Source organism: Cheilinus undulatus, linkage group 3 (assembly GCF_018320785.1).
Source record: "Cheilinus undulatus linkage group 3, ASM1832078v1, whole genome shotgun sequence".
In the NCBI taxonomy this organism is placed as follows: Eukaryota; Metazoa; Chordata; class Actinopteri; order Labriformes; family Labridae; genus Cheilinus; species Cheilinus undulatus.
In genome coordinates, this window is record NC_054867.1 from 30,318,704 (window position 1) to 30,346,573 (window position 27,870).

Sequence of the window (27,870 nt, forward strand, 5' to 3'; positions counted from 1 at the left end):
CTTCTGTATCAAAAGGAGTGGAGCATGTCAAACACAAAATAAATAAATAAATAAACAACAATTACAGACTTTATAGCCTTAATCACATCTACAATATTATATAGAACCTCTCCTTTTTTTTGGCTTAACAGAGGATAAAAGATATTTTTAATGCTGTTTAAGGGGCATTAGTACAGAAGAGCTTAAAGGACTTTGCATGCATCTGTACCTTTTCTTCTACTCCCATTTTCTCCGGAGAACTAGCAAAATGTGTTTGTTTTCTCACCATCTTGACTAATTTATCCCATCTAATAATATTCCCTTTTTTTAAGATATGGAAAATGATTTCAGATATCTGTATTCATCATAGAGAAAAAAAACAACAACAGATTTTATATCTTTTATTTAAAAAAAAAAGCTTATAATATCAACTCCTCTCTGTTGCTGTGCTCCTCTTTTTCATCTATCATTTTTATCCTCCGTAAAGCTTCGAGCTGCAATGCATGATGGTTAATATTGCTGGGCTAGTGAGCATTGGTTGTTCACTACTTTTCACAATGCATTCCGGGATATACTGCGTGCACTACATAGCATGTAACGATGCTCACCCAGAATTGGGAGAAAATAGTGCATTCACTATTTAGTGAACAGGAAGTGATTTTTTATCTGTAACTTTTCCAGTGACTCATGAATAACTTTTGTGTTTAACTTTAAATGAATGACATTTAACTGCTATAATCCAACGCAAGTCTCTTTATATGAAAACTAATTATGTTGCACTTATTGTATTTAAGAACTTAATTTTCTTCACTAATTAATCTGTCTGTGAGATGCTGAATTTCCCCTTTGGGAATCAGTGATGTTGATCTATATCCATGGAAAGTTTTTATTTATTTGTGAATTCTTCTTTCTCATTGCAGCAGACAGTTCTTTTGACTTTTTCTGGTGATTGAATAAATTCAATATAAAAAACTTGATAGCTTATGTTTGGACCTTAAGCACAAGTGGTTTTAAACCTGTCTGTGTATGATTATGTATAATCTGTTAATTATAACTTTTAATTATGTTAATGCAGGGCATAAGTAAAAACAGCCGTTATGCAGAATCCGTTGTTACATTATGATGCACATTGCACGATTGAATTCTAATTATGCATAAATGATTATCAGTTCAGTGCTGCAGCTTTTAAAATGGATAACTTTAAAAACATACATACTTTGTGTCAGGGTTATCTTCAGGGTTCTTGTTTTGTTTTTGTTAGAAGATTTTTTACGGCTGCAATCAATGCTCTAAGCTTCTCAGAGTTAACTACATTTTTTTGTCAAAACTAAGTAAAAAGGGTAAATATTTCCTCTTTAAAATGTGTATTATGAGTATGAATCTCTCTTAATTCATAACAAATATTACCTAAAGACACCTGACAAGAAGAGCAGACTGTACTCTGTTGATTTTTTCCAAAGATCTCACATTAATCCACCATGAGCACAACACAAAGTATCACAGTTTAAAACTGTATGATTTACAATAGTAAAGCGCAGGTTACATCAATAATTCACCTAAAGCTCTTATTTTTGGCTGGTTGAGACAAACTGAAATAAAAACTGAAGTCCCTTATATGACATATAAAAGCAACCATCAGTAATGAGACTGACTATTTCTATGAGCATTCTCATTTTCAGAGGCCCAAACCACCGCCAGGGTGTTGGTGTAAGATAGAGTTGCTAACATCATATTAAAGAAAAAAACTTCTTTCCACAGAAACAATTCAATATAAATGATTGAACTGACAGCAGGATAAGTTTTTTTTTGGTCAAAAATCCTGACCTACACATGTACAGAACAACATCAACAAAAAGCTAAACATGATCTTTGACCACCAAAGATCGGATGGTGCTTAACAGGAGCTTTAAGTACTCGAGTAAACACATTTATTTCCTTTGCATCACAGCTCATAACAAATCTACTATCATGATGCTTCAAAGATGAAATTAATCTTTAAATCACATTAAAAAGTCAGAGTGTGACCCACTTAACCCCTCAACATGAAGATGGGGCAATTACCCAAATATTCATGCTGTATAAATTAACATATTAAATCGCTTTCCTCTTTAAACTCTTTTTCAACTTCTCCCTCTTCCCCTTAACTATAAAGCACATGAGCAGACAGTCTTTAACCCTTTGAGGATGTGAATAATTTTTGGAGCAGAGACTGAATAACAATTTCTGCAAATATGCTGCCAACAGTCATAAATTATTTCTTCATTATCCCTGAAAACGGGATCTTCTCTCTTCTACACAACACACTGTGCTTTGTGATATATTTTTGTTATCTTAGGTATATTTCACTACGGGGCATGCTACAGCCAGGAGACGCTCTCCATCTGTAGCCATCAATAATTAATGATTTCCTTCCCTTAGACCATTCAGCAATACTACTACGGAAAGAAAAACTGTCTTTTTTTCTGTAAAAAATTTAACACCATGTAAAGATTCCCCTGAAAATCTCCAGCCTTTAAATAAAAATAGGCTCAGAAATGTACGAGGTTTGTTATATCATCATTCTGGCTTTTCCTCCTACAGATCAGTATGAAGTTATGAGTGTAGGTGTGAATAACAATGTAGGTATGCAGGTTATAAAATAGCCGCAGGACTCAAAAAGAGAAATTCTTATGGTGACAAAAAGGAAGTCGATTTGAGGATGCACAAAGATTTTTTGCGTCAGAATAAATAAATACTTTTTTTTTTTGGCTGAATGCTAAGGTTAATGCCAAGCTTTGAAAGATACAACTTTATCCCAAAATACATATATAAATAAACCGAAGAGAAAATACACAGACTAATATGATGCTTTTAATCACATCTGCCAAATAAGGCAACCTACTCCAAATATTTAGAAAACACTTCAGTGAGAAATGCCGCGCCTCTGTTTAGAGGGCCATCTCTCATTCATTCTAGTCTTTTTCTGCTGACAGCAACAGGAATGACCGGATCAATAACTCATCACTCAGTCTTTGTCTGCAGAGCGACGGTCATCAATGTACAGAACAATCTGCCTCCATAAAGAGCAGGTTCAATAAAGAGACGAAGAGGATGGGACAGATGTGGACATTAAAGCCCCCTTGGGGTCTTTGTGAAGGAGAAGAAATTAACATTTTGAAGGCTACAGGTGAACAGCTTGGCAGAAATTGTGCACTTTGACCCTCTAGTGGCACTACAGCTGAAGAGAGGAAGTTATTCAGGGTGAACTCCTGTGGGACAATGTGCTTAACCCCTGCCCCATACACTGATTTCACAATTATCACTTAGAAATCTTATGCTAACCTGGCTCCACTTATCCAATCAGGGTATGTGGGGCTTTCATAAGTGGCATCCTGAAATCTAACGGTCTAGAGATTTTTAGCACCTAAGCTGCCATGTTAGCAGCTCAATCCTGATCTTTATTAGGAGAATTAATCCATATACACACAGCTACACTACAACCTCTCATCCTAATAGAGCCCAGTCCTGTCCATATTTCTGACCAGTTTCGTGCAAAGTGAGGTCTTAATGAATGTGAGAGGTTTTTGCTTTGTAAAACAAAGCTTCTACCTATTATCTGACACTTCAAAAAAGAAGAGCACTGCTTCCTCAGTGTAGAAATAATGTAGGTGAGGGTTCTTACCTGTGTAGTCCTCAAAGCACTCGCAGGTGAAGCCTCCCTCTCTGCTCCGACACACACCGTGGGCTCCACAGGGTTTTGAGTAGCAAAGGTCGATTTCTGTCTCACAGTAGTCTCCCGTGAAGCCGGTGGGACAGCGACAGCGCAGCCCGGCGATGGGATGGATGGGTCTGAACAGGATGGTATCTGATGCAACAAATGGTGCCAGGCTGTCAAACTTCAGCACAGACACACACTTCATGTAGTTCTCACATGGCTCGCGGAGGCAGATGTTATCGTCAAAGGGAAGAACTTCCTGGGAGGAAATCTTAGCGAGCAGACTGCGGTTCAAGTACAAACGCTCCTGGAGTTCCTCTGAGCCGAAGAACTCTCCACCTCCACTTTCCACCCCTCTCCCAGGCTGGTCTCCGCTGTGGTCAACACCTGCAGCTCGATGATGTGACTCCCCCAACGCTGGCACAGCCACAGAGAGGCTGACGTTGAGGATGCGAGCGCTGACGTCCGTGTCGTCCTGGATGTTAAAGATGACAACATCCTCTGGGGCGGCAGAGAGGACACGAGCCACCCCGTCCAAAAACTGAGCGAGCAGCAGGGAGAGGAAGTGCTCCTGGGACGTGTTGGCCAGCCTCAGAGTGATGCTGTTAGACAGCATCTCATCTGTGATGATGGTGACCTGGAGAAGGCACTGAGCTGATACTGAGTGGACTCCATCTGAAAGAGACCAGAAAGCAGAGGAGTGAGTAAGACTGGCCAAACACTAGACAGTTTTCAGATCTCAAATGATTTGAGGGACGTGGGAGACCACAGACAATCCTCTGAGCACAGGCACAAGACAACTCAGCCTTACTGTCAGACCACTGGAGACCACATACCTGCCGACCAGCCAACAATCTCACAGCAACGGTTCCCCAAACACGGGATTTCATGGAATCTCGCATAATCAAAGCATAAACATAAACATGGATGAACATCGATACCCTCAGATTGCTGTCCCTCCACAAAAAGCTGTCGTGGCTTGTCTTACAGTTGTAGCAAAAATTAGAAAACAAGGAAAGAAATATGGATGAAATCCTGGCTGGAATGAAGGTGAAGTTGTGTTTGTTTGTAACCGGTGTATGGATGTAGCGTCTGGCTGGTGGTGACGCTACCCGGTCTGCTTCCTCTCATTGGTTGTTGTGGGTGTTCTGTTGGAGGCATTATGACCTGGAATCATAGATTCAGGGTCTGGGAGGCTATGATGCGATTTGAAGCAGTAAAACAATCATGTCTGCTAAAATTTAAGACCTCTCTCTGAAAAAAAACAGACTCTTTAAGACTTTTTATGGCCTTAAATTTCAAATGGAAATTTAGCATTATTTAAAACTTTTCAAGGATCTACATGAACCATGTTTTAACTATGAGCCAGTCTCATTTGATTTTTAAAACAAAAACTTGAACATTCTTTTGGGATTAACAGCAACCTCTAGGACACCAGTGGAAGTCTGAAGCACAGGACTTAAAATCTACAAGTCTCTAGTTACACCAAAAGAATGTCCTCGAAGTTTTATTTAACAAGCTATTGCATCTGATATTGTTTCAGGAGTTAAGAAGTAGTCAGAAAAAAGTGAACACTGACTTCAGCATCAGCACATGGAGCAGCTGCTAAAACACCACATGCAGGATGTATGCAGGTAGAGGCATGGTGGCAGATTTAAGCAACAGCTGCTCCTGTTTGCAGGAGACCCGCATGTGTAAACAGAGAAACAACACTGCTGTAGCTGTAAAGGCAAAATCAGTATATAGTGGAAGACTCAGATGCAATAATGCCTCTAATCATATTAAAATAATCATTTTTATGAGTATCACACTTTTTAGTAGTGCACTCTTGGCTCACATGGGTAGGTGGGGGGATTTTTGGGGGGAGGGTTTTTCTCGTGTGCCAGAACAGATAACAGAAGAATGCCAAGATTCAGACTGAACGAGCGTATCTCTCCTTTCACTACACTCCAAGTTTCTAATCAGCCATTTCACGCCTGTATTCACGACTCTCTCTCTCTCTTTTCTTTGTCCGGAAGCAGAGATGCTCCTTCATTATACATGCACTACAGAAAGCCGCAAGTCCCAAATTCTACGGTTACAGTGTTTCTCAGCTCAGCAAATCTCTTGTGTTTTCTCTTGTTAGTTTGGTGTTTTATCTTCTATACATTTGGTTCTTAGACCTTGACTGTACACATGTCTTGCTTTGTCTTCTATTGTACAGTAACTCTTGAACTTACAATACGTTACTTCCCATGTTAGTTAGGGCCTTCATTATCCACACTGGAGCTGTAATGGAAATGTTAATACAGGGGAACGAGTCCAAAGATTTCTGCCTTATTATGTTGACCTGCCCTGATTCAGATTATTCTAGCACATTCACTTTGACATTGTTAAGCTCATTGTCTTGCATTTTTTCACTGTACCACATTTAAAATAAAAAAAGGAAAACTGCCTATCAGCTGAAAGTCAAAGACAGGAGCAGTCAGAGCCCTGCTCACTGAGGAGTAAAATTATTGTGAAAACAGGCTCCATCCTGAAATACCCAATCCAAAAGAACACAAAGGGCAGTTAACAAGCATAAAACCTATGGATTTGAGTCTGTTACAGCCTCAGGTTACTCTAAATCCAGCAGACAGAGAAAGTCTGCAACAAATGTAAAAATAGACTCCTGATCTGTGACAAGAGGTCAGCATCTTCCTCATAAAAACACGGACAGCATCTTGCACTCCATCTGTCTAAACTGATTAGACTCAAATTAAATTTGTGTAGGAGCACTGAACATTTGTTGAATTGAAATAAAGCCACCTTAAAACTATGGAATAAACAAATATGATCAAAATCTTACACTTTATTGCGCCGTCATAAGATGAGTCATACGTTGTGAGACTTGGAAAGAATGAAAGACTAGTTGTAGCTTAGTTTTTCAAGAGTCACATAGTCTCACATTAAAGCTTCAGAGACAGACCACGTACGTCTCGCTATCTTACCCCTGGCCATCAGGTTCCTGCCCTGACCCTCAAGGCCAAACACAAAACCGGCTTAATCAAATCAAATGTGTCACAAAAACAAGGCCTGGCCTCTCTCTCTAAAATAATCAATGGGGCGCTTTGTTTTAAGTGTCTGGATGTCGGCCAGGGAGCAGAACCTGCGAGCCGAACTCACTCAAACACACTCTGCCCTGAGTTACCAGATCCCTGTTTTGGCACTGGGTACGTTTAAACAGTAAGTGCCAGCAGAGGGGGGGAGGAAAAAAAAGGGGAGGGGTCATAGAGGAAGTGAGACAGAGAAGCATGTTTGACACGGCTTTAATCCCTCTGCTCTCAGTCAAGCGCTTCCAGCACTGTAATAATACAGGGCCTTAGTGGAGGAAGTGGGGAAAAATCAAAGAACAGAAACAAGCGGAGTCGCTCCTCTAATTCACACTTTACTGTAAACACACACAGACACAAACACCTGTGTATACAAGAAACACTTGCATACAGGAGGGGAAAACATAGCAGGAAGCCTCGACAAAGGCAGTTCTACGCTCTCCAATAGAAGACAGATTTATCACAGCTGATGACTGATTTTGATCATCAGCTCATTTGAATTAACTTTTGAGGAAAATTTTCCGAACCTGTGATTGAAAACTTTCTAAGTTCTTTTTTTTTAAATGGCAGTCTGACAGGATGAATCCTTTCAAACTCTTTCAGGAGAGCAGAAATCACAATTTGCACAAATGGCTCAAATATCACTCATACATAAGCGTGACCAGGGTTTGAAAGTGGAAGTCTCGGTAATCAAACATCTCCTCAAACAGGCTTTAACTGCTGAAGTAGGATAAAATAGCAAAATACAGCCATCACAATTTCCAGGAGGCTACGGTGATGTCTCTAAATATTCTTTCTGTTTTTACAGGAGTAAAATCTCAAGCAAAAATTGACAGCTGTTTTGGACAGATGACAATTAAGGCTTAGTCAGTTGAATAATAATTTTAGCAGCTGTCAAAAATGCACATCTAATCTTGAAAACATGTTGTTTTCTGTGCCTTTAACAAGTAATAATCCTATTTGATGTTTCAGCCTTTTGCTTATTTTATAAATCAATCATGGGCAGTATAATTTGTCTTTTTGACAAGAAAAAAAACTACAAACCTTATTTAATGTTGAAGTGAAAACAGTTTTCTACAAATTAATGTAAATAATAAGTGATTGCAAATACTTACTCCTTTAAAGTGACTGACCGAATCCAACAGCGGTCCAGTGTTAATAGTCTCACAGTTGGTGAAATGAGTGCAGTGAATGTGTCTCAAGTGATTGTAGTATAAAGACACCTGTTTCTGGAAGCTCCAGTTACTGGTTAATCACTATTCCTGGCTACCATTACACCATAAAGACAACAGAACACTCTAAGTCACTCAGAGAAAAAGTTATTGAAAAGCATAGGTCAGGAAATTGATACAAAAAATATGAACATGCACTGGACATCCTCTGAAGTTCAGTTAAATCCTTCATCAAGAAATGGAAGGAATATGGCACATGTGAAAATCTCCACAGATCAAGCTGTCCTCACAAACTGAGCGACCCTGTAAGGAGACTAGTGAGAGAGGCCACCAAGACACCTATGACTACTCTGAACGAGTTACAAGCTTCAGCAGCTGAGATGGGAGAGACTCCGCAGACAACTGTTGTCAGATTTTCACCAGTCAAAGCTTTATGGGAGAGTGGCAAAGAGAAAGGCTTGTAAAGGTAGAGGATAAAATGAATGCTGCTAAATATAGGGAAATCCTGGAGGACCCTCTTACTTAATCTGCAAGTGAACTATAGTTTGGAAAGGATTTATTTTCCAGCAAGACAATGACCCCAAGCATACAGTGAAAGCTACACAGAAATGTTTAAAAGACAAAAAGGTGAATGTGCTGGAGTCACTGAGTCAAAACCCAGACCTTAATCCAGTACAGAATTTGAGGCTGGACTTGAAAAGGACTGTTCACACCGAATCCCTGTCTAACCTGACAGAGCTTGAGCAGTGTAGTGTCCAGACTGAGACCTTTCCACACAGATTCAGTGCTGTGATTGCAGCCAAGGGTGCACCTATTAAAAACTGATTTGAAGGGGGTGAATATTTAAGCAATCGCTTATTTTACATTACGTGTTTTTATTTTATTCATGTAACTTCATAGAAATCTGTTTCCACTTTCACATTAAAGAACTTTTTGTGTCAAAAAGCCAAATTGTATTGACCACGATTGCTTTATAAAATCAAAGTGCAAAACATCCAAGGGGGTGAATACTTTTTATAGCCACTGTACAGGTCTAAATATTGACTTTGATGACCATGACCTGTTTGAGTCATGACACAAAAAACTCTTGCCAAGAGCAAATAAGAAAAACACAGCAGCTAGTAACGCACACACCTACAAAGAGCTTATTGAAAGAAGGTGAGCTCAGCAGGCTGCTTCAATCTATTAGAGATGATTTGACGGTTTTATTAACGATGATTCCAGCGTTCAGAGTGAGAAGTGTTTCTTTGAAATGGTATAATGTCTTCCTATTAAAGTTGTGCTTTTGTTAACCTTTCAAGAATTGTTGGATCATTTCATATAGACTACTGTTGACACTGGCATTATCTCTAATGGGATAGAAACTAACAAAAAAAAAAAACAAACAAAAAAAACAAATTAAAACAGTTTCCGCCTTGGTCTATTTAGTTCATATTATAACTGATACTCAAAGTATCAGCAGCCAGAAAAACACAGCTCCCAGAGAACAGGGGCTCTTAAAGGTTAGGCCATGTATAAGGACAGACATCTCCTTAATTATGTCCTCTGCCAATTCACATTCTTGGTTTGGAGCTTGGGCAAAGATCCAGACGTGGATGCAGCGCTGGGAACCTGAGCGCGAGGAGAATCTGCTCTGAAAGAACCCAGACCATCCCTCAAAGAGGTCATTCTCCATGGAGGGATCCTGCGCTGAGGAACGGAGGGTAAGCGGTACGTTTAGGGCCAAAAAGGAGGGGGGAAAAGAGTGATGCTAAGTTGGTAACGAGACAAGGTGCCAGCTCTGAAGTGTGACACTGCTTTCAGTGCAGAGTTCGACCCCCTCTGGGCCTCTGGGTGCCAGGAATGCTCTCAGCTAGGAAGTGGCGCCAGGGAAAAGATTAAACACACACTGAGGCTGCAGGACTGCCAGGGCTGTGTATGGCACTGTGTTTGTGTGGGTGGTGTTGATCCATACGTCAATACAAGCAGAGTGGAGAGTGTACATTGAAGCAGAGGTTTGTTATCACAGAGTCACAGGATTGGCAAAATAGAAACAGGGAGGCTTTATGATTTAACAATTAGGCAGGGAAAAATCCAAATCTGAATCAGGATCATGGTCACTGGTTTGCAAAGAATTTGTTAAAGTATTGTTTTGGTGTCTCACAGGAAACAGGGAAAAGAATAGGAAAAAAATCTTCCTAATGGTGATTACCTCAAATACAAATACCTTAAAATCAGATATACAAGTAGCAAAGGTGTGTAAGATGCATCCAGCAACATCAGTCCACAGCACAGTTTGTACTCCTGCCAGCTGCCAATAGTGGAGCTCTCAGCTTATGGTAACATCGATAACTGTTATGGATCCACAGACATTTCACCTAGAGTCACGCTGTCCACCCTTGCTGGTACCCTGGTGTCTCTGAGGAGTCTTTTCAATCAAACCAGCACTCCACAAGGTTTATTTACTTCACAGTATACCACCACTTTCTTTAGGATTATGGCCCTGAAAAGCTGGTTGCTATGTATCCCATCACTCTCTGCACAGCCAAGCAGCTCTTACACAGTAACACACATATGGGGCTGAATTTTTCATTGCACCAGGTCACATGAAGTAAATGGTAATGGACTGTGCTTCTTTAGCTCTTTTCTAGTCGCCTGACTACTCATGGCACTTTTGTAAACCACAGGTCACATTTACCCATTCATGCCCATTCACTCCACATTCACACATTGATGGAGGCTACTATGTAGAGTAGTGCTGCGTAGTTAATCAAGTTGCAATTTCAGTCATAATTTTGGCATCCTGTGTGTTTTTTACATTCCTTTAATTTTTCCTTATTGCTAGTTTGTCAAAGTGTCCAGGTTCGATAATGGCATGTGATGCAGATGTTGTAAAATCAGCGATTAACCATGTTTCATCATAGTGATCTTAATACCAATCAAAACATTCATTATCATGATTTTTGCTTTAATCAAGCAGCCCTTGGTGAGCAGGTGGCCTAGTGGTTAAAGGTGCTCCCCATGTCCGTGGGTGGCCCGGGTTCCAATCCGGCCTGAGGCCCTTTACCGCATGTCTCTCCCCCACTCTTGACCCTGTTTCCGACTCTATCCACTGTCCTCCTCTATCTAATAAAGGCACAAAAACGCCCAAAAATAAATCTTTAAAAAAAAAAAAAAAAAAAATCAAGCAGCCCTTAAGTAGAGTGGCCTTCAGTATTAGTTAATTTCATCCATACACATTCACAGGCCACTGGGTGAAGTGTCTTGCCCAAGGACACACTGACATGTGACTGCAGGAGCCAGGGATCAAACCTTAAGCCTTCCAGCTGAGAGACGACCAACTCCACCTACTGAGCCACAGTCAGCCCTCTTATCGTTGAATGATGGCGGCTGCACTTGCAGTATGATGGCACACATCTCAGCATCTTTTACCAGTACGTCTGACACAGCTCCCATTTTAGACTAAAGCATTTGGTTTCAAATGTTTCTTTCTACACACAGAGTTTTACTGTAAAACAATGCAAAGGTATAAAAACATCATCTAAAATCTATTTGATGTATATGTTTAGTGTACAGAAAGAGTTGGTGTTACAGTTTGAATCAGTTCTGTCTTCTGAGAACCTGATAACTCACTGATTTTGGTTTTGAACTCTTAACTCAGTCAGGCTATGTATGAAAAAATAGCTGTTTTCTTTGCTGTGGGTCAGATGGTTAAATTATTCAGGAAGTAAAGAAAATCCTCTCATTGTTTCTACTCATGTTCCTATTAGAAATCAAGCATATCAAAAGTGCAAAGAAAACACACAAGGCATCTCTTATGACAAGCTCGAGCTGGTTAACAAGCTGACTCATTAAGATTTACAGAGAAGAATCTCTCAGAGACACAGAGGCCATGTTTGACTGTACGTTCATGAACATAAATTATCAGCCAGGAGGTCGGGGAAGAGAGGTACACAGCCTCTAATCTGTGAAATATTAATGAAGCCTGGTTTCAACCGGTGAAAGAATTACGGCCTGCATATACGTCCCAGACTGTTGTGAGAACACAGACAGCCTTTAGGTTGGAGTGTTTACTGAGAAACACGGATATAAATGGATTTTGGTTTCAAGCCTACCAGGGACCTCAGTGACTGGGATAATAGACTGCTGAGAGAGACAGAGACTCAAAGAACAAATCGGTGAGACTGGCCTAATTAGAGCACAAACTCGCCATCAAATCTCTCCTCTGAATCCCAGAAAATGTCAACAAAGTCATGGTGGATAAAGATCAGAAGGACTGTGTGACCAAATTACTGAGGACAGAGACATCAGCTGCATTAAGCCCAAAGTAACCCCAACCCTTTCCCTCAGAATTTCCCCCTGTGCCTCTGAGTTTATCTGTTATTTATGCCTCTCTCTGTTTAAAGATTGTATCTGTACTTATTTGTTCCCCTGCATATAGAGGGGGAAATTAAAGACAAAGAAAACTGGAAACCACTGAGGTGAAAAACCAATCCAAGAGACAGCTACTTAATGACACGGAGAGAGAAGAATATACCTTGAGAAGGTTTGAGGGCTTACACTGAGCCTTCACTTCAAAAAAGAAGAATGTCAATGCAAAAGTATTGGAGTATTCAATCTCAAAAGCAGAGAGCTGCTTCAGATGACTGATGAGTGGTTGAAGACAGCAGTAAATTCCAGTTTCATGACAGCAGGTTTTTACAAGCTGTGACGTCAACAAGCAGTCTAATGATAAATATAGGGTAGGAGGATAAATTACAGCTCTCTGCCATAGTGTGTGCAAATGACGAACTGCAGATGTAGAACTGAACTGAATATCAAGACAAGAACAAACAGTGATGTTTAAGCTTCTATTACATTCATTGTGCAGGGACTGCTTCACTCAGTGTGCTATTTTCCAGACATTTTACCTTTACTTAAGGAGAGACAGAGCCAAACAGTTAGTTTAATGAGCCAGGGCACAACTTTATAATACAAAACAGACACACAAAAATGGCTCATACCACTAAGAAGATGAGGCTGATATTTGGAAACAGACAACAATAAAATGTGTGGTTGCATGTATTGCTCTAATAAAAGAGAGAATTTAGCTTGAAAATAAAAATGTTGTTGTCAATTGTTAAATGTAGACTGAACTTTATATTTTCTCATCTCAATTGGCTCTGAAATGGCAGCTAGGGCCCAGAAATCTTTCCCATTTTTACTCCCTTAGGGCCAGCTCAGACAGATTTTAGCCCGACTGCAACGTCACATCTCTTCGTCAATCCTCTGTCCTGATTATGGGCGTTGACATGACACATGCTCTTGCAGTGTGACGTCCCTACTTTTTCTCCCTCCTGGGATTTTTGTGTAAATACAGTGATTTCATTTTCATACCTCTGGTTCTATTTGAAGTTCTACTCTTGATAGATCAGGATCTACAATTTGTTCTGTGACGTTGACCAATGAGAACACAGAGAGGTCTGCACTGGCAGCAGTCACAAAAGTAAAAAAAACAAACGGCAAAGTGAAGGATAACATGACAAGGTTTATGCTGTGAGATGAGACACTGAGACAGAGGAAAAGTTTGTTTAGCTCTGACAACAACATCTCTGCCTTTATGATGTGTCATAGAGGAACTGCCACAACAGAAAGACATGAGAGAGATGTTAAAGAGAAATAGCAGATGCACTACAGCGACCCTGTGAGCAACAGCTGTAGCATTAGCATCAAGGTAGTGTATCACATGTAATAACATTAAGATGGACAAACAAATGCAGTATAGCAGAGTAGAACAGTATGTTTGCTTTCAGTCTACCTTCTGGGTGTAATCCCGTCCAGCTCTCTTCTTTCTAACATCATCACATTGTAATAATTAATCCCTCTTTTTAGTCTCTGTAATGTCAGTTGGTCAAGTCAAGGCCTGAATTTACGGCCCTGTGATCGCCTAATCTGGCATCGTGGCCATAGTGAGACACACAACATTCTGCAATCTGACATAAAAATGTCCTGAAATTTTTCAGAAGGGACTGAAATTGTCAGTACAAACTGTCCAATTTTCTGTCCTGACTCTATCCAGGATATTTCCTGCTACTAACATGACAGACCTGAGGGGTCGGTGTTTATAAACTGGACAGGTGACATCCAGTACAATACCTGCTAGTGGAGCAGCTTCATACTCTTATATATATAGAGTATATATAGATACTCTTATATATATAGATGTTATATTTACTCTGTAAATATAACATCTAATAGCCATCAGAGTTACTCACTATGCTGTGCTTGCTAATATAAAAGCATACATCAGCTTGCATGTTAGAAATATGCATACATGAATGCTTACTGCATGCTGGTGCTTGCTAACATTGGCTTGCATGTTAGGAAGTTAACATAGGTCCAGCTTGCATGCGATGGCATCTGCAGTCAATCACGTCACATGTGCAAGTCTCTGAGATAAAAATGTGGAATACCAGCTCTGCATACATTTGTGAAAAACCAACATTTTCAATCAGATTTGACATAAAAAAGGTGTTAAAAGTGGTCTGCATGTCCATACACAAATCACAGGCAGTCTGTATGGGGTAGACAAGTTAGGTGTTGGACTGACTTGCAAGAATGCCATCAGGTTCAACTACATACTGATTTATAGTCATCTTAATTTACAAAGCTGTAGCTGTTGTTTATCCAGTCTTTTGCTCAGAGATGCTTTAGCAGATACTGTACATACTGTATGACCTTAAACCTTACTGCTCCGCCTCCTGAAGTACAGGTTAAACCCTGAGCCAGTTAAAACACCCTCTAGTTTAAGTAGGGAGGGGAAACACATTAGAGACACTATAAAGATACTATTTATCACAGTGACAGCAGAGAGACGATAAATAATCGCACTCAAGCAGCTCTCTCAAGCAGCCATTCATCACATGTCTAATGATGCCACATTAAGAACGCCACAATCAAACAAAGGCCGTTAATTCTGAGATCCCGAGCGGCTGGTACTCCTCAGAGGCAGCTCCGTGTTTTTCAGCAGAAGTGTGTCATGTTGAGGGGAACCTCCGGGTAAGAAGGTAATGAGGTTGAGCAGAGGCTGTCTTAGTTGTTCAGCATCAGTTCACTACAGTATGTGCAGCACGCAGAGAGAGCTCACTACATCAAAGAGCGCAAAGCCGGGGTCCCGTTCCCAAGATCAATAGGGAGATCATAAATTAAAAATCACTTTGCAGGGCTAAAGCCTGTGGATGTATTTACAGTTCACAGCATTTTGAACCAGAGGAACACTCTGTAAACTTACAGGCTTTAAATGTGGCTTTTATTCAGAAATGAACACGTGGGGGGGGGGGTTACTTTCTGTTTGACTGTCCCAGGATGGTGCAGTGAGATCTGGGACCGTCTGTATCAAACTTCTAAGAATGCATTATAAATTCAAAGATGTCAAATTAAAAATATAATACTTATATAACTGCGAAGATCAAAATAAGCAGTTTTATCAAAAGAAATACTTTTACTCAGAAAGTGTCAGAGTAAACTTTGAGAGCAGCTTTTATGTGATCAGTCTGCTGAACCTGAAGCAACAAATTAATTTAAATTGGTGCAAACAAAAGTTCTGCTTTGAGCCATAACTAAGATCTGACATAATACACATGCACTTTTTTAGATGAGACAATCCAATGGTGCCATTTAACAGCAATGCTAATAAACAGGGGTTAAACCCCTTTAACTTCTTAAACCCTTCAATGGCTTCTCTTCTTGTACATCCAGAATTTGAACAAGAAATCCCAAATATTTCTGAGATCAGGGTTTGTGGTGATAGTTGTCTATACATTCATTGGTCCACTGGAAAACAGAACAGCTAAAGGCTTTATATACTCTGAACAGTGCAAATTTCCAAATGACACAGAGTTATAAGCAAGAAATTAATTAGATCTGCAACAAACAAATATACATTAAAGGGGCAGACATTCTTGCAGTGAAAACTGCAAATGATAACAAGATATTAAATAAATACACTGTAGCCAAATAAATGCAGCTTATGTTTACAGACCAGGAGGACAAACGCATTAAAATGATGTGGTTTAACAATTTTCTGATGTTGTAATCATATTCTGAAATCATAGGGATTTAAAAAAAATTATTCTGGAGCAAAATAACCATTATCAGTTATCAGCCATTGCCTAATGATAATGCCACTTTAAAACATCCGTCAGAAGTGCTCGTATATACGAAACTCCTGAAAATTTCCTGAAACTTTCAGGATGAGCTGCCTGTGTAAACTCAGTGACAGGATGAACCAGTGTGTGAACACTGCATGTAATATCCAAGAAATTCAATGTAAGCAAGCCGTTTGAGGTAAACACGTTAATATCCTTCAAAAACTGAAATCTTTATTTATGCTGTAGTACAATATAACTGTTTACAAAATGTAAACCTCTTTTCTGGCACACCGAACTTAACTATTTTGAAAGTAATGCCAGATTTCACAGCTGAGCCATGAAGTGCACAAATGTCAGGTTCCAAATAATAAAGTAAGAAGAAATTGGGTCAACTTTAAGGAAAAAAAAAAGATTAAATAACTGCAATAGACAGAGGTCAAAGGATTGCAAGAAAAAAGAAGTTAAAGTGGTGAAAATATGTCAAAAAATATGTTGAAAATGGGTTAAATGATGCAAGAATGGACAGGATAAAGTGGTTCAGAGGGTTTTAAAAAGTGAAAGAAAAAGAGTTAAAGGAGACATATGGGCAAAAAATTGTGAAATGGTGTCAAAAAGTGTAGAAAAATGGTTAAAAGCAACAGAAAAGAATGATGAAAAGGGATTTTTAAAAGGTTTAATTAGGGCAAAATGTGGAAAAAATAGGTTAAAAGAGGTGCAGATGGGTTAAAATTAGCAAAAAAAAAAAGGGTTACAAGAGGAAAAAAGCGTTATAAGAGGCAAAGGGGCAAAATATGAGCGAAAAGGTGTCAACAATGGCTTAAAAGTAGCAGGAATGGAAAGAAAATGCCGTGAAAGGGGGGTTACAAAGAGTCAAAAATGGGTTCATAGAGGCAAGAAATTGGGTTAAATGTGATTTGAGAGGTTAAGAGAGGAAATAAGGGCAAAAGGTGTCAAAAATGTGTGAAAAAAATGAACAAAAAGTGGCCAAATTGGCCAGAAAAGGGGTTAAAAATCCATTCCTAATCCTCTACTGCTGCGCCCTCCTTTTTATATCATGTCCTGCTTGACACCCCCCCCCTCCTGCCCAACAGTAAAAACCTCCTGCTGTGAGGGTTATGTGTAAACAGGCAAATCAAGAAGACAGTACAGTCTGTCCTGATTTTTGTAAAGTCATTTATAAAATAAAGTAATTCAGATTTTTTCAAATACCTTCAAGTTAGAAGCCTTGTTAGATCAAGCCAGAATAATGTCTTAGACAAACCCTTAAAATCTAACTTGGAGAGAATAGTGTCTCAAGACAGTTTAAGCAAAGGTGCTATATCAGAGCTATAAAACCTGCTAATGTCTAACTCAACTGAAAATTCTAACTGCAAGTGGAATACCTGGACAAAAGACCTAGAAATGGATATGACGGCAGAAGACTGGGAATCAGTCTGTAAAAAGGTCCACACTCAGTCAATAAATACTCGACAAAGACTGCTACAGTATAAATGGACAATGAGAACATACATCACACCAGTTAAATTAAACAGATATAACGGAAATATCCCAGATATATGTATAAAATGTACTGATGAGAAGGGAACTTTGTTTCATTGTATGTGGCAGTGTTTTAAGATTAATCAATTCTGGGAAGAGGTTTAAAATGCTTTACTTTACTTTACTTTACTAAAATGATCAGATAATGATTTGCATTGCAATATTTTGGAAAAACACCTAGAGACCAAATGTTACTCACTGGGTTAGACAAATGCTTGTTACATTTCCTCTGGAGAGAGTGACATACATAAGGAAAGGAAAACAGGATCTGTTTGAAAAAATATGGGGGCCATTCATCACTTTTGTGAAAAATATCGATCTGTCAGAGGGAGAAGAGGAAGATTGAGTTTTTTTTTTGTGATGGAAACTTTGCAACATGGACTTTTGAATCAATTCCAAGAAAACAGTGAAATGCCTTTAAATGTATCTTTTTCTGTATTTTCAGTTATGTCTTTACATGCTATTTTTGTATGTATAATGATCTGTATGGAAGATGGTATAGATCTGAGAAGTGATGTTATAAGTTAGTGTGTTGAGTGCTTTTGTTAAGTAGCACTCATGCATGTTAATTTTTGTTTGTTACTTATATAAGCAAAATTCAATAAATATATTGTTGAAAAAAAAAATAAAACACCCACATTTGGACAAGCAAAAAAAAAAAGAAATAAAAAAGTAATTCAGAAGAGCATTTTTGGAAAAGGCTTTTGTATCAATACTGCAAATGATGTAAAATGTGATAAAAGGCTTTAGTCCTGCATGTTCAACCTTGGTTGGAAGATAAGATCATGCTCCTTTCACCTTTGAGTTAAATTCAACATTTCAGTCTGAGACTTTAACAAGCTCACTTATTCTGAGGCAGAAGAACAGCTGACTGACATCAGAAACATGGTTTACAAGTAATATAGTGTGAAACTACTGTCAAAAGTGTCATTTTTGCATACTGCTGACAAACACCACACCACAAAGCCCCCACAAGGTCACAGAAAGACAGCACATCATACAGCAAGCAAACAAACCGGAGAGCTGTGAGCTGTGGGTGAAGTCCCTGCAGGGCCACAAACAGGACACACTTTAATTTAATTAGAGTTAAATACTCTGCCCTTGGAACAGTCTTGAATCACATGCATTAATTACTGGAGCTCTCCTACTGTACATGTGTGTATGTGAGTGACCTGCACTAATGTATTACATTTCACTCGTTCACTTGTGTCGTCACCTTGACACATTTATGGCAAGTTTGAGATTGCTGCTCGCAGGTGCTAGGACCCACCATCAGGGGCCTACTTGACTGTAAATCCATGCAAGGGTGAAATCGGACGAGGCAGATAAACTACTGACGACAACTGGAGGGGCAACTATTCCTATACACACAGAAAGTAAAAACAAAAGACAGGTGTGGGTTGTGCACATTTCAGGAGTCACGGAGGAAGATTAAAAATATGATAAAAATGTAGTTCTAGGTAATATTTTTCAGATGTTTTGCTTTGTGGAGGATGTTTGTGGCTTTTAAAGGTAGACATATAGGAGCAGACAGCATCCATCAAGGCATGATTCCCACTGTTCAGAGAGGTGAAGTTCAATTGAAGAAAATAAAATCAGCTCTGGGAAACTCTAATGAGTCCTGATGTGGGTTAAAGAGCGAGAGAGTAGAAGTTCATCACCATGTTGAAGAAGTCTCCGTAGATCAAGCTTATCGGATGTCTCCTTGATTAAAACTAATTCCACTCTGCTTGGTGTTGATCTCATTTAAAGCTGGAATTTCAAGTCCTGCTGATCAAAAGGGACGCAGAAAAATGTGGCTGAGGAGCGGCCTGCTTGAATTAACTAGGGCTGAAAGGTGAAACTTACTGAGATGCTGCTTGAATGGAGGCTAACGACTGGTCTGGGGGGTTGGGGGCTATGCATTGCAAAAGAAGGGACAGATTTTTCATCTCATTACCCTTATACCCCCCACCCCCCTTCCCTCTTCCTGACCCCCTGCTAGACGAGCAACGGCTGAAGCTGACACCCCACCGCCTCCACCACTACGCTCCGCATAAAATACTTTAACGACACCTGCCAAGCCCCCGTCCAGCTACAGCGGCTCACTTCAATATCGAGCCTTCAGAAGTCAAGAAAAGCCTCCCTACGAGGACTGTAGCACGCTCTCCCAGGGCAACACTGAGGGGTTTAAGTGCAAATTCCCACTGAGAAGCACAAATACCAAACTCATTTGAACCAGCACACAAACTTAGTTTGCCCGTGCTTTTTTAAATCTGTATGTTGTTCATGCCATTTGTAATGTAAATCATTTTTGAATACTTATTCCAGAAACCAGAGCCAACTAGAAAAGCACTCAGAGAGGGCAGACCTCTGCCATCAGCCCTATCTCCAATAGTGAAAAATCCTTTAAAAACATTCCTGGATTCAGATGGTGATCCGGGTGACTCCCAAAATCGAATTCGCCAATTACTCCCTCCCCGGTGGGGTGGAGACATGGTGAGGCAAAGCATTGGCTTCGCTACGTGTGGGCAGTCATGGCGGAAGCACCCATGGTCCTACTGGATGACTGAAAGTCATGGCAGATGGTGCATATTCCTCTATTCCTCCCAGCATTGTGAGTATTGTTGCTACAATTTGCTGTCTTTCTATGTGTTACACTCCGACTCGTCTCCTCGACCAGGCGTGTGTCTTACAAAGTCTATACACTCCAAAACTTTGAATAAGTTACTCATGCCTGCTATCTGCTGATGTAAAGTGGTAACAGCGCAGAGCTCCGTCATTAGCCCTATCTCCCAATAGTACAGAATCCTTCAAAAAGATTCCTGGATCCAGACGGTGATCCGGATCAGTCCCAAAATCTAATCAGTTGTTCCTTATGCCATTTCTGACAGTTCTTGAAAATTTCATCAAAATCCGTCCATAATGTTTTGCGTTATGTTGCTAACAAACTAAAAAATGAACAAACCCACCCAATCTCATAACCTCCTTGGCAGAGGTAATAAAGTATAAATGAGCATGGCCTCTATGTGCTCTTTGCTTGTGTATGGACTTGGTGAGCTCAGAGGTTGCTATAGCTCAGTGATTGGCCGAGTATACATTTTAGTTTCTGACGTTAAAAGTGGTATTTATCTTCTCTTATAGCAAATCCCCAAAAGATAAGACCACCTATATTGTAATCATATCACAGGCATAATATTTAATCTTGTGGCTTTCTTTAAAGGAAGCAAAATACGCTATCTGCAAATACCCACTCTATTTTAAACTCTATTGTTACATTTTTTGTTTAATTATGTCACACTGTAATCGAGAAATGATGAGCTTCGAGGAGGAAACATAACATTAGGGTTGAGACGAAGCTTAAGCTTCTCTCAGACCACTCAGCATACAGTGACATCAGACTGGAGCAGACATATATCTGAGATAAAGCTCCTCATTTAAATCACGTTGTGATCCCTATTCTTGATCCCATTCTTAGTAAAAAAGCTGTACCATGAAATAAAAACACATTTGAACATCAACAGCTCATGAACAAGAGAAAAACTTCTTGCACATCACACCCTCGAAGGACGGAACGAGCGGCATGCTCAAACGCCTACACAGCAGATTGGCTGCTATCTGTGTGTGAGCACTGTTAGAGCCGTTATATCAGGCAACACAAATTACACTAGGCTTCATAATGTGCAATGTTCTATTCCACTGTGTATGAGGATGTACATTTTTGATTTGTTTCAGCAAAGAAAAAACTACAAGTCAAACAATAATAATACATCTCTGACCTTGTTTTTGAAATAATACTGTTATTTTTAATCAAGTAGCTCTTTAAGTGGCTGCTTTATCTTCAGCTGCAGAGCAATTAAGCTTAAGTAGTAAGAAAAAAAAAAGATCAGCTGGAAGGATAAGCACAACACTGCACCACCTAAAGCCTACAGTGACCGAGGAGTCAATAATGAAAACTGCTTGTGTAGCTCAATGTCAGCCCAAGGATTTCCATCCAGAGGAGTCAGAGCAGACCCACAATCCCTCTACTGATTTCTCCATTCAGGAGGAAAGCTGACTGTGTTGGAGAGAGGCCATTCGTACTCATTTGTGGACGCTGCCACGGCATCTCCCTGATGACACTTTTCTGCTGTATCTGAAAACCACAAAAAGAGGACATTCCAGGGATTCTTCCTCTATAGTGAAGCGGCTTTAGAGCTGCAGAAAAGCATTTGAACCCATCCAATCAGAACATTTGCATATCAAAGGAAAACGGCTGTCAGCGCAATAGTAAAGAGAAATTAGCATGCAGAGACGTGACCAAGCATGAGGCTGTTGTTCAAACATACCAATAGTCATTTAAAAGATATTGATACTTTGTATCTAGTTAGACAAGAACAATTCTGACATTTATTTAAATACTTTTTAAAGGAGCGGGAGGCGACCCAAACAGGGAAGGGTTGTTTCATTAACTTTTTTTAGACAGTTAAATGTCTGAGTGCTGTCAAAAGAAAATTATTTTTGGATACACAAACAGGGAAAAATTGTTAAATCTCTGAAAAATAATCCATCTGTACGTCAGTGTATAAATAGCGATGCTCATCCATTAATGGCCATCAAACTGAGAGAAGACAATCAGAGCGCTAAAGCTGTACAAGAACCATCTGTTTTTCAGAGCCTACTGCCCTCCTGTCAGTGTTCATATAAATAAGGCAGTGATAAAACATTTTAAACTCCCTCTTGCTTTGGTTCAGCACCTCCACCAGTCACACCTCTTACCCTTGTGTCTAACAACCCCATGTTTACAGTTGGCCCCTCAGAGTTAAAGCATAAGAAACCAGGTCAGTGTGAAATCTCGCTCTGATTAGATAATAAATGAGTGCAATCTAGCGTAAAGGTAACGGGCTGTTGAATAAACATCATCTGTCATACTTAGAGTGAGGATAATGTGGCTATAGTTAGAATAAAATGCTTTGTCTACTGTAAAAGGCCATTCATGCCTCATGTTCAGTCTGCAGAAACTTTCAGTCCCTGGTGTGAAATGTTAAAAACCAGTGGTTCATAACATTTACTGTTTGACACCCCTACATCAACACAAATCAACACCTTACTATTAGTTTAATTAAAATGACTCAAACCTTACACGCCAGATAGACAGTTTCACATGTCCACATCCATGTAGGCATCAGTCTGTACACGATGTTTGGGAAAGACAGAACCTTTAAAATAAAAGGCTACTGTTATCGTTTTTCACATCAAACTTCTGCCACAGCTGGTCAGGAGAAGAGCAAAAATATCACTTCCCCCATGCCAATCTTTTCATGAGGCACCATTGTTTACAGACCTGCAGTACAACTACACCACGCCCATAGCTAGTGCCTTGTTCTCCTCAAATGACCCTGATTGGCCAGTTCTTTTATTATCTATTTTTTTCTGCTTATTTTGATAGGACACCTAAAGAGAAACAGATATGAGAAGAGAGAGCAGGAAAGACATGCAACAAACAGTACCAGGATTGGGAATCAATACCACCACCAGCATGTTGAGGACTCTAGCCTCTTTATATGAGCATCTGTTCCACTAGCTGAGCTAAACTGACACTCAGTCTGTTCATTCTGTGACTGGAAACCAGCGTCTCAGCCCATAGCTCTGCAAGATGGATCTGCCTTATGAAAGACATGGAATCTGGCCAAGCCACGTGCTTTGCAGTGTTAACACAGAAGTGGATATTGTGAAAAAGATCTTTTCATTTAAATAAAACTGTTTATATAAGACTGTTCTTCAAATAAGATAGGCGCTTAGACAACAAAATGATTTTTAGCTCCAGCCTACCATTTCAAGTTACTGATATACTTTAACCTGAAGTTGTCACAGTATCAGCAATTTAAACCTCGATACGATTCTGGTCAAAATAGAAAAAGACTGATACCTGTTTCCATATCATGGCCAACCAAATAAAAGTCCCAGGTATGCTTCTGTATAACTACAGGAGACTCCTAATTTTCTAAATTGAACAAATAAGTAGGCAATGTGTAAGTACCAAAATACTGATAGTGCATTTGTACAATTTAAACAGTGTGCAGGAGCTTCAGAAGGAATCTACGACTGAAGATCTGAGGTTTTGTAAAGCTCCTGCACTTAACAATGCTGCTGAATTAAAATCACAAAGATGGTAGAATTCAAAAGCATGTGGTATCAAAGAGGGCGCTATCATCATTTTGAAAGCCTAACTTTTAAATGTTTCAAAAGTATATTAATGTCCTAACTCACACAAATGCATGTAAGAAACATGCATTTGTGGGATGAGCAGCAGAGCTGAGTATGTGAGTTGTGCCTATGAAAAATTTTCCAAATCTTCTGTCAATGCCAAACAGCTTATTCTGCCATTGACTCTTGTTTGGTGGATTGGATGATTGAAGTCTGAAGAAGCAAGACATATTGGCATTATAACAATGAAATCGTTGAACACACAGAAGCCTCAGTAGCGTGGGAAAGAACCAATCATAGTCACAACAGCCTGGCACCTCCTCCTCATGCTGGTCACCAGCCTGGTCACACACTGCTGTGGGATGGGATCCCATTCTACAACCAGCATTTGTCGCAAGTCAGCCAACCTGGTTGTGTTGGTCACGCCGGCATGAACAGCACACCAAAGCTGATCCCACAAGTGTTTAATGGGGTTGAGATCAGGACTGCTGGCAGGCCATTCCTTCCTCTCCACTCCCAAATTCTGGAGGTAGTCTCTGAAAAACCCCAGAATGTGGGGGCCAGCATTGTCATCTCGGAGGATAGAGTTCAGTCCCAGACTGTGGAGATATGGGATTGCCACTGGTTTAAGAATCTCATCTCACTATCTCTATGCATTGAGACTGACAATCAAGCACCTGACTGTCAGCACCCTAAGTATCAGAAGCTCAATAGCAACAACAACATAAGCTGTTTGGCACTGACAAATTTGCATGGGCATAACCCACATACTAAGCTCTGCTGCTCATCCCACAAATGCATGTTCCTTACTAATGCGGCACCATTTAAAAAGGGAATAAACAGGTTTTCAATGTATGAGATTTAATGCCAAGAAGTATTGTTACAAAAAGGAAATAATCTACCAAACACAACTTTAAATACTTTCTGTGCTGAGTTTATTCAAGCAGTTAGCTACTGGGCTTTGGTAAGAATTTTTCTTTCAGTTTTTGTCCAGTTTTTTAGCTTGTCAATTTTAAAAACAACACTTCTAGAAAGGTATTCCCATCCAGTGTGCCTTTCTTTTGGATAACAATCACATTTTGAGATCTTTTTTAGTTGCAACGTGTACTGATTCAGGTTACTCTGCTGACATATTCAGTAGAAAATGTCTTTTGTTAGAAAATATTTTTAGTATTTTCAGAGTTTTAGGAGCAGCTATATACACAAGTGCCAGAATTTAAGTGAATTTTAATTTCACTCACAATTTTGGCTTCACACGATCATGTTGTAGTTGTTTGTAAGTCGTTGTTTTTTATATGTTTAGGCTTTTCATTCATTTATTTTCATTTAATCTTTGTTTTGTGTTGAAGTTCAATAAATGCAAATGTAAAATCAGTGAGTGCTTGTATTTAACAAACGCGATCCCAATACCAATCAAAATAATTGTAGTTTTTGATTCTTGCCATAATCAAGCAGTGCTTATATACTCAACAATCTTACCACATATTGCACTTCTGCAGGTGTAGCTGCTACATAAGTTATTCCCTAGTAGTAGGGGACAGTATGGTATCTTTATCCTATGTGCCTAGTCAGCAGTTCACTTGAGGGGAGATGGTACAGTAAAAAGGATCATTCATGGATGAATTGCCAGCCTGGTGGAACTGTCGTGACAACACCAGCGCAGGGGCAAACAAGTGGACACAAAGACAGAAGGGGGGGCTGAGGGGGGCTATCCCAGACAGAGCAAACCCCATTGTCTGTTAAGGTGGCGGGGACAATACAGGACAACGCTCAGATATATGCAAGCATCACAAGGTCTCCTCACCCCAGCGAGTCACCAGCCCTAATCCCAAAACACCACTTCCCCTCCTAATACACAGATGATGTCATCCTCACCCCCACCTAAGCTCGGCTCCTCCGGACATTCGATGCACCCGAGCAAGGAGGAGCAAGGCCCACGGGAGGATGTTCTGCATCTAAAGAAATAAGCTGGCAGCTAGAAACCAGACACCCTCTGAGTGCATCTGTGTCACAACTCAAAGAGCCGAAAGACAACGCTATCATATCACCAGGAGCTTTAAATGTTTCACCGCCTCTCAAGACTTGTCATATGGAAAGTAAGCTATGGCCTTTAAAAACACCGCCGATGGAAAGTTTATATCTGCAGTCAGGTGTCGGCTGACTTGATGCATGTCCTGTAAAAAAGTTCACAGCCGGCAGGACAGGTCATCATGTCCTGCAGCAATACAGGTCGAAAGGAAGCCTTACATGCTTCACTGGAAAGAAGGAGAGGAGGGACAGTCACTCTTTAGAACTTTATGTGCCTTCCCTCCCCCCCATCCTCACTTCCACAAAAGGGACCTTACCCCTCGTCCCCACCCACAAGGAATTTCTCAGGCATTGCTGGGTTCACCATGACAACTGGGTGCTTAACAAAGCATTTCTCTTAGACATTCTTCCTTTCACAGGGGAGAGAGATGAGGGGGACAACAGTCAAAGGGAGGAGGGAAGGACAGAGAAAGAGAGAGGGGTAAAAGGGGGGAGGGTGGAGGAGCTTGAAATGATGGGAGGGATCAGCGGAGGGTGCAGGGGTGAGAGCTATAAGACCCAGGCAGATAGCAGAAAAATGGGGACTGGTGACAGGCAAACAAAAAAAAGAGGGAAAGAGAAACAGGATCAAGGTGATAGGTGATTCTAAAAGAGGGAGAGAAAAGACGAGAGACAATGATACAAACATTCCAAGCAAGCCTGCAAGTGTGACTAACGCTGTCTACAGAGAAAGAGGAAGGTGGGGAGAATGAGAGGAGCGCATTACAGATGACTCCAGTCGCACAAACACGGGCGAACATTTGCGAGCTGTGACTTTGAATCTGATGAATCAAGCATAAGGCAAATAGAAATTCATGGAGCAGAAAGAACACAGAAATCCAAGGTGCGCTCTGCTCGGGTGAGATAATTATATAGACGGGAAGGCGAGGAGGAAAGCAATCAGAGGGGTCCAGCTGTTGGGGGCCACACACACACTCAGACACACACAAACACCAGATTTGATGGGCTAGTGTTACAGAAGACAAACCCCTGAGAAAGTCCCTCCTCAGACAGCTTCAAGCTTTAATAGATTAAAATAAAATTACGCTAGCTGTTAATGTCTGTGATGGGGGGAGAGTCTCCTCTATAAAATATCAGTCTCGTAGCTTTATATATGAGCATAGGAGAGGGCCAGGGCAGCAAACATAGAAAACAACATAAAAAATCAAACTCCAAGAAAGAGGGATCTAATCATATCTGACTGAGAAAAACAAGAGCTTTTAAAGAGTAAAACGAGTTTTTAAGAGAGCAGATTTATGTTTGGCTTCAGTAAAAATAGCCCAAATGCCAGCAAGTTTGGCTCACACAACTTTGACAGCAAAGTGGTTCAACCTTGGCACATCCACAGACTCACACTTCAGATATAAAAAAAAGAAAAAAAAATCCACCGTCCACCATGTAATTTGAGCGTCTGTACAACCTGCAGTGTGATGTGAGCTGAATCAAACTGCCATCATTAGTTGTGGAGGTGTGTTTGTCTGTTAAATCTCAGCATTGGCTTTTGCAAAGAGAGCACGGGGGCACAGTATTGGCTTGGACTCTGAATCTGATTAAAACAAGGACAACGTGTCCTAAAGGCCCAGTTGATATAATGTATACACTGTATAATTGCCACACAGACACTAATTCAAGCATGCCATGGCTGCTTAATTGCGTTAGAACTGTGCAGGATGCCACATGTTGATGTAAAAGTGACAAAACTATAAAAGACAAAGCAAACTGGCCTCATATTCAAACTAACAAGCATAATAGCACGTTCAGAATGAAGGATAATGAAGGATTAGCCATACTTTCTTTACGGAAATTGAAGGGCTTTAAAATGAAATCCAAGCAGGGGAAAAAATCTTCACCATCCAACCCAAACACTTATTTATGCAGGCTCACGCTTGTCTGGGAACAGTGGATCAGCCTCTGAGTGTGTCAACACTGGTCTGACAGATCCCAGGATACAGATGCAGCTAATCTAATCCCTCAGACGACAACCAGCCCACCCCTCTGCGGCGTTACCACAGCTCTTTTCAGAATGTGGAAGTGACACATGATGAATATTATCATCACATATAAGCCAGGTTTAT

At 40.2% G+C, this 27,870-nt stretch overlaps 1 protein-coding gene across 4 annotated transcripts in view; it reads right to left on the bottom strand.

Annotated features, from left to right (window-relative positions):
• The window catches only part of celsr2 (cadherin, EGF LAG seven-pass G-type receptor 2), an 87,901-nt gene that overhangs the window by 51,190 nt on the left and 8,841 nt on the right, over positions 1-27,870 (bottom strand). For all 4 annotated transcript variants that reach the window (XM_041783527.1, XM_041783526.1, XM_041783525.1 and 1 more), the window contains exon 2: positions 3,641-4,348. In XM_041783527.1, the coding sequence (XP_041639461.1) occupies positions 3,641-4,348 (708 nt within the window). The remainder of the gene's footprint in view (positions 1-3,640; positions 4,349-27,870) is intronic.